This window comes from Dendroctonus ponderosae, unplaced genomic scaffold, assembly GCF_020466585.1.
Source record: "Dendroctonus ponderosae isolate FM_Combo_2020 unplaced genomic scaffold, Dpon_F_20191213v2 Dpon_F_20191213_2, whole genome shotgun sequence".
Classification (NCBI taxonomy): domain Eukaryota; kingdom Metazoa; phylum Arthropoda; class Insecta; order Coleoptera; family Curculionidae; genus Dendroctonus; species Dendroctonus ponderosae.
The window spans coordinates 10,437,604-10,449,385 of NW_026018165.1; the positions used below are offsets into that span (position 1 = coordinate 10,437,604).

The 11,782-nt window shown below is 35.6% G+C and overlaps 1 protein-coding gene across 1 annotated transcript in view; it reads left to right on the forward strand.

The window, feature by feature from the left end:
* The window catches only part of LOC109538952 (juvenile hormone esterase), a 42,768-nt gene that overhangs the window by 18,833 nt on the left and 12,153 nt on the right, over nt 1–11,782 (forward strand). Inside the window, exons 2-5 of the mRNA XM_019906401.2 lie at nt 1,178–1,397; nt 1,458–1,583; nt 3,426–3,588; nt 3,641–3,826. Of these exons, the coding sequence (XP_019761960.1) occupies nt 1,179–1,397; nt 1,458–1,583; nt 3,426–3,588; nt 3,641–3,826 (694 nt within the window). The 5' untranslated portion in view covers nt 1,178. The remainder of the gene's footprint in view (nt 1–1,177; nt 1,398–1,457; nt 1,584–3,425; nt 3,589–3,640; nt 3,827–11,782) is intronic.

The window sequence follows — 11,782 nt, forward strand, 5'->3', positions numbered from 1 at the left end:
TCAAAAAATTATGGCGCTGTCATTAACTGTTTGGTTGCTATAGCAACGTAAAATTGGCAACATCTGTATACCATCTATTACGGAAATAACAAATTCAAGRGTTAGATATGGTTTGTATGACTAAAGTGTCCGTGTAACAAATCTGAAGGAAAGTAATAAAATACCAATATCGGTCTTCGACTTTCGTAAGACTTGCGACTAGAGTGAGGAGGTACTTGAATAACTAGTTGGTACGATTATGTATTCTAAAGTAATCAAATCTCACACCAGTATTGTGGAGATTCTGCAAAGTAGGGATCTGACTAGTTGACCAGTTCGCGGAATACCCCTGCATTTTGGACTTTGTCCGATTTCGAACATCGCCGTGTGTACCACAGTACAATCAGAGATTAGTAGTACAATCAGAGTTAGTATATATTAATCTCTGGTACAATCAATCCAGACCAACGACTACTATTAGCAGAGACTGCTAATCTCTGCAATTATCAATAGAACCGGAAAGTAATTCATAAGTATTTTAAAATATCTTTWAAATGTTTTATGGGCGAGAGCGAGGACCATGAAAGTCCTCGTCTTCCTGTTGGCGCCAAGCGCGGCAAAGAACAGGTTGAAATGGCCGCCGTTATTGTGCTTGACTGGCATAGATGAGATAGAGAGACAAATTTTATTCAATTTAATGATGCAATTGCGTGATTACTTTGGCGACTATTTTACTTAAGTATAGTCTTTACAGGCTTAAAAACACTGATTTTGATGTAACAATATATCTGTTTTAAACGCATACAACTTTCATGGACAGCTTTTGCAGAAATTAAGATTTGAATTTTCGACGGATAAACTGTATGCCAAGTATTTATGCTGTAGTGAATGTAGAGATCATACAACATGGGATCAACTTTTGTATAGATTGTTATTTCAAGGCCACCTTGCATATTGCAAACTCACATTGAGATATAAGAAGATTTTAAAAATCCAGCAGTATGTTTGATGTCCTGATGGTTAGGAAAGTCCCTCGTATTATTCTACAGCTACGCTTATGCATCGCTAATTTACGATGTCACTATAAAGATAGTGTAAACCGTTGAAATGATAATAAGTGCATTAATAGGAAATTCAACAATGACCTCAATACGTTCCATTGCATTTTCTAGCTAAGACCGATTTTTCTTTGTTTCAGAATGCATAAAACATTGAAAATCCTGTCCGCTATCCTAGGATTAGCATTGGCTGTTCCAGCCCCCGATAGCAATGCGCCGCCTAAAGACACAGATCCGATAGTAGTTACTTCTTTAGGTCAAATTCAGGGAACTGTGATTCAGTCTAGATTAGGGAAACCCATTTATTCCTTTAGAGGCATTCGCTATGCAAAAGCGCCAGTGAACGAGTTGAGATTCCAGGTAAAAACTTTCTACATTTTTGGGTTCAGGGCCTGAACTGGGTTTCTTATTGCTTTACAGCCTCCAGTTCCAGTGGACAAATACGAGGGTGTTTATAATGCAACCGCTGATGCTCCTTTGTGTCCTCAACCAACATCAGACCCCACTTCAGAGGACTGTTTATTCCTTAATGTGTACTCAACCAAGGTAATTTTATTCCCTTTAAAAATCTAACTACTAGTTTTACTTAAATGGTGTAACTATAATGAATTGAAATTTTSTAAACTACATCGTCACTTTGTACAATATGACTCAAAATCATGTRCTTATCAGWTTAAAATTGTACTTATACAGGGTGTTCCAGCGGAATCTCCGCGATCGATACATGTCAAACTATAATCAGGAGAAATCTGAAAATAAGGCTGGAACAGTGAATCAAACACCGGTGTTTCCGATGACCAAAAAACAGTTGCTTGCGGCCTATTAAAAAAATAAAAAATCCTGCACATCCCAAAATCCGGCCTGTGCTAAATTTCGCACCGATTTCCATTTAAGATTAGAAATCAGGCCACCGATTAGCATAAAACGAATGCCCTTCAATGAGTTTGAGGGAACTTTCTAATGGAAACAGCGCCATTAAACAGTTAATATAATCATGTTTTCACGTCGAAGTTCGAAATTTACACGTTGAAGCCGAGGTCTAAAATCTGTTGAAAATGAAATTTGAACTCATTATGGCCCAAGTAGGGCTTGTGCATGTTCATGTCGGTAATCGGCTCGTTTACAGAATGCTACTTGGTGTCGGATTAGTCGTGCTTTGTTCGAATAGGGAAATTCCTGAGCAAAAATTGGCCTTCGGCGAAGATTGGACGGAGCGCGTTAGAGAAAAGAGAAGACTTTTATCAGACTTTTTCAAAAAACCATTTACTTTTTCTTCGCTTGTTCTAGTTTCGATTTGTGCTGCCAGATACTATTGAACAATGAAGTTTGCAAACATCTAGTTTTCTGGAAATAACACTTTAATTTAGCTAAAATCTCACACATTAGAACGTGGCTAACTTAGAATCGGCTGATACAAATCACTTCAAATTTTACCAGGGAATTAGAAAAGCATAAAAGTGTAACGATCCCGAATTTCGTTTGATTCTGAGAACTCGGTTTGTTTTGAGAAGCTTTCAACCATGTGGCTGGCCAGAACTGAACACTGAAACAGCCCATTTACAAAAAAAAAACGTTTAAAAACCGATTGCTGAAATTTCTGAAATTCTTTTTCTGAAAAACTTACAAACACAAATCAACGAAAACTACTCGGAGCTCGGTTTAGAAAACCTTTTACATACGTTTTCATGTAAAGCGTCAACCTAATACTTAAATCAGAGTAAATTGGAATCAACGTGGAAGATCCAGTGGTTAATTAGTGTCCAAATTCGAACTTGCTACAAATCAGTCAATAAAACTGGCAAAATCGCTAAGGAAGTTTGCTTGATGCCAGAATCCGTTCGCTCAAATCGCTTTAATTTTTTTTATGAAGATTTTATATGAAGATTAAGCTTCAAAAAACTAAGTTTTATTCGAATTAATTAGCTCAATAACATATGAGGAGTGTATAAACGCACGACTGACAGAACCTGAGTAGCGAAACGTACAGATATTTCTTCTCCAATTCTGCACACTTCGATTCGATAATGGACTTTTTAGATTAGAGGAATCCCAATTTTATATTTTTTACCTTGTAAAGGAGTCATTTAAAACATCGGAAACTTTGTGGATTTTGAAATATCGCTTCTTTGTTGTCAATATGTATATCGTTCTCCGATATTTCTTAAAGAAAAAATATGTACTACTTGGTTCAAGTTGATATCTATCTCTCACTGTTTTTGAGACATTGCACGTAGGTATACAAAGTATCTCAACACAGTAACAAAAATTTTGGATTCACATTGCAAATTTACTTGTAAAGGAGCTACACAATCCACACAAGGAGTGCCTCTTGCTAAACAATTATTCAGTTGGGTTGCTCATTGAATAACGGTATTAATTACCTTTCAGTTACCAAAAGAGAACGACAAGACTGTAAAGAGGCCAGTTATTGTTTATATTCATGCAGGCGGATTCTACAGCGTAGGCTCTGCAAGTTACTGGGAAGGCCCTCAATACTTCATGGACCAAGATATAGTGCTGGTAACATTCAATTACCGACTAGGAACTTTAGGTAAACCGTTTCATGATGACTCAATTCAAATTTATTACTGTTATTTCTTTAGGATTTTTGGCAACTGGAGAAAAAGAAGCTCCGGGAAACAATGGACTGAAAGACCAAGTGCAAGTCTTGAAGTGGATCAACAAGAATATTGAAGGATTTGGTGGCGATCCGAATTCCGTCACTTTAATGGGCTACAGCGCTGGTGGTGTTAGCGTTGTTTTGCACATGGTTTCTCCTTTATCTGCAGGTATGTATTTTTTATTTTTACATACACTTTTGTGACTCTGAACCTCGAAATTTCGATAAAACGTCTAACATATTTTTTGAGAAAATGATGTCGGCAAAAATAAAAGAAATCGCGGTTTTGAACGCAGAAATGAACGCGTACTGAACAAAGCGAATTACCGGAAACAAAATAGTGGACACTGCATATTGATATATTTCTTGCCACCGATGACAAAAATATTTTTTTAGCGAAAACTATGCTGAATTCACCCAGTCAATAATAATTACAAAATTTTCTAATATAATAAAGAAACCCTATTGCTAATGACTAGTCGGAGGTAGATAAGAATCTACGCACCACAAATACCAACTTTTAAATTTCGTCTTCACACTATACAAGGTGGTACAACCAAGACGAGGTGGAAGATTTCTTTAGACTTTACAAAACCAACTAACTAGCAATGTTTCTGGGACACATACCGTTGCAAACGCAACTAAACATGTTTTTTCAAGATGCGCGGCTCATTTAATGCTCGGTTAGTGTGCGACAATTTTTACGCAACGCTTATTGCAAGATGCAGATGGATAGAGCGAAATAAAAGACATTAATAAATCTGAGGGCGAGACAGTTTATTTCCGTGGCCATCTAGGTCACCTAACTTCTCGTGTATGGACTATTTGTGGTGGAGAAAAAATAATTTCTTTTCCAAACAGGACTTAATAAATACACTTAAGGATGCRATTCATTGCAATAGAAAGTGCTGTTTTATCTACGAGAAATAAGCTTGTGCAAAGCATTCAAAATAACGAAAAACACTTTCATCATTTAAGCAGGCTTTAATTTAATTTCATTTGTAGCAATACTTGTAAGGCTTTAAATAAAACAACTGTAATTTCATTGTTATTGCTAAATTGTATCTATCTTTTCACTATTTTATTAAATTTTTTGTCGTCTTTCTAACCAGGTAAAATATTGTACACTTAAAATAAAAACTAGAAGAAAAACGTAAGAAGCAATCACAAGGGCGAATATTTTACAGCAGACGTTAAACTAAGTAAAAAGGTTTTTAACTGGAATTTAAATGTTTGGAATTTGGTTAAGCCAATATCGAGATACAATAACTGTTTGAACCAATATGTAGATGGTTATACAGGGTGATTCAAAATTGGCGTCATTCCTCTGGAGGTGTTGTCTGGCGGTGTTTTAGGAGTACAGAAAAAATAGTTAAACAAATTAATTGTTATTAAAAACTGAAAAATTTGCAATAAAACTATATAAAAAAGACGGCAAAATATTTTTCAAGGTAATCTGCCTAATTAACATTACGGAAATACCTGTTGTTTCTCATGTCACATTTATTTTGTTTGCTCGAAATCTATACGATCAATAGTAGATATCTGAGATACATCCGAACATCTCCATTAGGCTACTGAGTTTTTCTAACTTCATAGGCAATTTAAGAAAATTAATACTTTGTATGATGGCAAACACAAACGCAATTGACACGCATATTATGAATACTTTCAGTGGCGTGCGGTGAAATTTGAAGAGGAAGCAATTCAAAATTCGTTATCGTAGCAGCGTTTCGCAAACTTTTTCGATAATGGAACACTTTGCAAACCCACAAATTTTAACGGAACACTTGGTTTATTTTGTGGATTTCTATTGAACTTTATTTTAACACCAATAAAAGTTCACCACATTTTTTATGAGCAACGGCTTTCCACTTCATAGAAACTAAAAAAAAAGTATGAAGTAAATAGGGGTGTGAAACAAATGTATTCGGGGAACACAAGTTCAGGTTCAGCGGAACACAGTTTGCAGTTTGGGAAACTGTGATCTAGATAATAGCTCTTTCTCCAGACGCACTCGATTTAATTAGTAACAAGTATTTAATAACAAATTGTTAGGCAAACTAACGCCAAATTAGTTAGTTTCATCAGTGTGTAAGTTGTTCGTCTTCTTACAACTCAATGTGAGCTGACTCAACACCACAGCATAAAGATTGTACAGCAGCGTCACTCTCGAGGCGGCACTTTGATCTTGTTACCGACTTTTCATTGACCTTGAACGAATATGATGTTCAGCGATTGAAGTGTTTTCAAACGATAGAAGGAAATAAGCCAGTACAGGATTGTACTTTGCGGTGTGGTAAAGAAATACGGAGACACACCTGTTTTTTGCACATTGAACCAGCTGATTAGCACACGAGTTAACACCATCAATAGCCGACATTTTTTTTTTATTTTATTTAAATCTTAAGAAAATTTGACTGTTAACAACAAAATAGGCACCAAGCTCTGGTGGTTTTCAGCTGACGGTCTTGACGGACTTAAACAGTTGCCCTTAAAATGTATTAAAACTTCTAGCTTAACTTATTAACAAAATACACCTGCTGACAGGTCAGAAAATCTAATCTTAGAAATTAATGTCTTATTGCTCCCACAAGCTGCTTTTGCATTGCTTGCTGTGTGTTCATTTTCATTCATATAGGACGGCACTATGTCCAAAGGGCGGGACTTCACGGTAAGGGTGTAGCAAATAAGGGTGTCCTCTGCATGCTGAAATTGAAACAGCATGTCCTGCGCAAACTTGAAATTTCTGAAGAGCGACGCTACTGTATAGTATTTATGCTGCATCACGTTTGACTGTGGCCAAAGCACAGCTTGCCAAAGCGCCCCTTTGCTCTTGAACAAAAATGGGCGCCCGGCCGATATGTCTACATATTTTTAGTATGTTGAACGACTACTTAATTATCAACAAACCTGTTTTATAATCAGACGATGTAAGTAACGTTTCAAGTACAAAAAACGAATGTGTTTACAATTTTCAAGAACCTCGACGTTTTATATTAGTGACATAAAACGCAGAGTTTGTTTATTCGTTCCTGCAGTTTCATCAAAACACACAAGTAAAGAAGGCCATTTGGGCCCTACAGGCGCACCGAAATAAACATACTTGGACATGTAATTTTTATTCGTTATGGATAAGCGAAACTAGTTTACTTATGTCTAAATTTTGAAGATTTAAATAAAATTCGCCTAAAAAAGTACAAATAATAACAAGCCAGAATTCGAGCAAAAACTGGACCTGGATGAGCCCTAAATATTTTTTTAACCTAAGGGCCATGCAGCCCTTAATTAACGGAGATACATTAAGAGGGAGGACTTGAGAACAAAAATTCAGAAAAAAATACGGTTAGATTAGTACAAGTAGAATGTCCCAGAATACAAAACGGCACTTGCGCCTCTGTAAGAAAAAATAAATAATCAAACAATACATTTCAGCTTAATATTGAAACCAAAAATTGAGTACCAAGAGATACAAGATTAAAAACATGCTAGTAATATAACTATCAAATTATCGTTTTTAATAATGAGAACTGTAAGAAAGGACATCAACACTTTCAGTCTGAGTCTTTATTGTTTCACATTTTACTTTTCTACATTTGATTTTCATGTTTTTTTTTTTTTTATTTACCTATGCAATATATTTTTGTAGAGGTAATTTAATTTTGATATCTACTCAATCCCAATAATTGCAAAAAATTACTTGCTACGTCAATGAGTAAAACAGATACATACTCATAGGTACCTACTGATGTTAAAATTTAGATAAGATGCTCGAATTCCGGTTGTCTTAGTTTATTTTTTTATTAAACCTTTGTAATATAGTTAAGCACGTTTTAAAGCAGTGCGTCTGATAATGATTGTCGTTTACTTCTTCATTTAGCTCTCGAACTATATTGTATGGTTGCTTAAAAATATACTTTTGTCGGCGTGGATGCTCTGAGATTAATATTATTCGATGTATTTCGTAGACAAGTTTATCAACAGTGTCGTTATGGACTGAAATCTCTATATATATAAAAATGAAAGTATGTCTGTTTGTCTGTCCATAAAAACTCCAAAATTTAACCATGATCGCACCGAGCTACACGGCTGAAATTCTGTATGTTTCTTCGTTTATTGGAGAGTAACTTCCTGACAAAATTTCAACTTCCTAACTCTTTTAGTTTTTGAATTAAAATATATTTTTTATATATTTTATAATTTTGACTCGAGTCGGCAGCAGCTTGTAACAAAACACACATAGCGGGACAAAACCACTCGAAACTAGACCGTTGCCAGTTGTGTTGATAGTTTATTTAGTATCGCAAGAGAAATGGATGTGTTTGATGCCGACTTTCTTGACTTCCGAATTCTCGATACATTTAAAACTTGAGTTTGTGGCAAATATGGCCTTGGCTATTTGTTTGTCAATAAGATGTTTTTCCCCTGCTGAAGTTCGTCTAACGAAATTGGACATTGAGGGTTGGCTTTCACGTTTCTTTCTCTTGGAAGCCAACTCGGTAGTTGTTTGCGTGTAAGATGATGGAGATTCGGGAGGTGAGTTGGAGCTTGTCGAGGGAAATGAAAAGGAGGAAGAAGCACTCCCAGTCTCAAAAAAGTTGGGCGGAAGATCGATGTTTGCATTTGTTGTGGTGCCTTATTTCTTTTGTTGCCTCTTACAAACGTCATCGTTTGCCTTCAGTATTCGTACTATGCCTTGAATCTCTTTCTTACACTGTTTGCAAGTTGCTCTGCATCCTGACTTATTAGAAGAGGTGGTTTTGATGTAAAACTGCCAAATACTGTCTTCTTTTCTTCCAGCCATTGCGTTCTTTTCAAACTGACTTATTATTATTATACAAACACAAAAAATCTACACACTTTTCAACATTAGCGTCTCTTCAAATTTTGTGACGAAATGAATAAGACCGAAGAAAGGCGACGGCATTTTTAGATTAAGCCGGGCAACGTGCGAAAAAGAGTCGCGGGGCGTTGCGACAAGAATTTTCCGTCGAAAATCCGTTCGGACAAGTATTGAATCGGTTCAACTTCGTTTGAATAAATTTAATATGCTTTCTACAATGTTTTCATTGATGAACGCTTTAACAATCGTGCTTATTTGTTTTCATCTTTGAAGTTTTAAGATAACAATTCTTTAACATTTTGCAGCTTTAAAATATTCACAGTACCAAATGTATATTGATATACGACATGTGTTTGTAATACACGCATCGCCAGTTTACATCAGTTCGTTCATTACAAAGTGATCTCCATTTGTTCAACAATCGTCATAGAATATATCAGACTTGCTGTACATTTTGCCTATTTCGATACGATAATCGTGATTTTTCATAACACTCATATTATTTTTCGGAGTGCATTCATGCTTTATTGGAAAATTTTCAATCACAATGCCGAACAACACTTCGGTAAACTTACATACATTTAAAGACGATCGCAACTATCCGTCTATTCGCTTCTGACTCATGAATTCTGATGATAAGATATTCAGTGCTAAAACATGTGTTTTCAAAAGACGTGTTTGTTACACACACATCTCACGTTCACGTCAGATCGTTTTTAATACAATGTGATTTCTACTCTTTCATGAAAATTGACATGTCACATTTGTTCTGCCCATCGACTGTACTTTGGTATTTTAACCGTGATCCTTTACAGTGTTCTTTGCAATTGACTGACATTACATTCGTTTTTCCAGTAAAAGTTTTCAACCACAATGATAAACGACTCTTCAGCAAACATTCACACATTTAACAAAGTCTTTTGAATTAACGGTATACGACAATGCGGTTCTTTCTTATAGTACCAATAGTGAACATTCTCACAGATGATGCATCTTTCACTGCAAAACGTAAGCCTGTTTATTCACCTCTAAAGATTCAATCGCACATTTTGCTACATAGCATATTCACAGTACCAAACGTATACTTATTTACAATATGTGTTTGTAATACACGCATCGTCCGTTCAAGTCAGTTCGTTTTTTTGCATTAGTGATTTTTCAGGTTTCCAAGAATCAAACTAACATTTGTCAATCTTTTCCGACCATTCGACTATTACTTTGGTTTTAAAACCGTGATCTTTCTCTATGCCCTTTGCAATCCACTGACAATACATTTGTTTTTCGTCTCAAAATTTTCAATCACAATGCTAAACGATTCCTTCGCAAACGTACATACATTTGACGAAGACATTTGTATTGTTGGTATCCAACAATACGGTCTTCTTACAGTACTGAAAGTGAACAGTGCTACTCATTCTCACAGTGTTTCCTATATGGATTGCAAAATTTTGCTCACAATGTTCTTTGCTTTCCGATCTCTAAAGACTGAAACATTCATTGGACATTTTGCTACCATGGAGCATTTTCACTGAAAAACGTATATTTTAAACAATATGTGTTTGTAATACACGCATCGTCCGTTCACGACAGATTGTTCTTTGCATTAGTGATTTTTATGTTTACAAGAATCAAACTATCATTTGCCAAGCTTTTCCGACCATTCGACTATTACTTTGGTTTTAAAATCGTGGTCTTTCCCGATGCTCTTTGCTGCAGTGCACTGATATGCCATTTGTTTTTGATCTGAATATGTTCAATCACAATGCTAAACGATTCCTTCGCAAACGTACATACATTTGACGAAGACATTTGTATCGTTGGTATCCGACAATACGGTCTTCTTACAGTACTGAAAGTGAACAGTGCTACTCATTCTCACAGTGTTTCCTATATGGATTGCAAAATTTTGCTACCAATGATCTTTGTTTTCTGATCTCTAAAGTTTTTTTAAATAAATGAGTGATTTTGTATTTTTTTTAATAAAAATCAATTTTTGCCCAATACTGGAACATCCCATTAATAAGGAACGCCTAACAAAAAGTTTATTTAACACTATATTTACCGAAATACAAGGAGATGATGTAAAATTTTTAAATTCTATGAGAATGTCGAAACCATCATTTTACGAATTGCTACATATTTTGGAAAGCTCAATCTGGCTGCCCAAAAAAAAAATGCAAGGCCCAAACCCCTTGAAAATATTTGAACGTGTGAACAGATTCAGGTAAAGCCCTATAAGCATAGACCGGCCAAAGCAATAAAAACGAGTCGCTATTTGAAACGAACGACCATACGCGCGGTGCGACTTTTGCAATGTGAATAGCTCCATTGAATTACGTTAGCCCATGCGAAAAAGCAAGGCGATAATCGCCTAGTCTGCTTTTAGCCATATTCTCTTATCTAGCCAGCAAGCAAGGTCTCACCAAAGTCTATTGTTCCTGAACAAAAGTATCAATATTTCCGATTGGTCCGTTCAACATTAACCCAAGCTCTTTCAAAGAAATTTTCGGGTCCTTCCTTTCATCCCAAACTTATACCTGAGTTGACCAAATGCCGGTTTTTAACATGCTCATAAATACTAGCGGATATATGGTTTTATCATAGAGGTGATATATTTCGATGCCATTAGTGCAAACTTTCTGGTCTTAAATCTTGCTTATCTAACAATCTAAATAAATGTGCTACTTAGCGGTTAACAGAAATAGACTTCGGAGGGTCCCCGCATCCCTGCCTCACTTACAAAACACTTAAACGTACTTTAAAGCAAATAAACGCATTTAAAATTACACAAACAATTCCTGCATTCGTTTTAAAGCCTGCATTCGTTTTAATTTACCTTTTATTTAATTATTATTAATTAATTTTGCTGGCATTTGAATAATTACTGAGGAACTACCGAAACGAAAAATTGAAACTTTGCATCAAACGGTTGAGCGGAATATGTTTTCTGGATACGATTAAATTCAATTGAATTGGATCTGTCTTACACGAAAAAATAATTACTTTGTCCTCAGGAACATTTAACGTAATATATCTTAAAATGTATAAAAACGTTCGTTGTTTGGCTTAGGGAGAAATGACAGTTTTTCCAGCAAATTCTCTTGAATGTTCTAGGAGACATTTCCTTCCTGAAGTTGCAAACTTTATAATGCCCCATTCTTTGCTTGTTAAATTTGCTACAATTGTGAAATGTTAATAATAGCGATTAACTATTCTCTGAAGCGACTTCATGCAAGGCCGCGCCAAGCCGGCTTGGCGCCGTCAATATCAATACAATATATG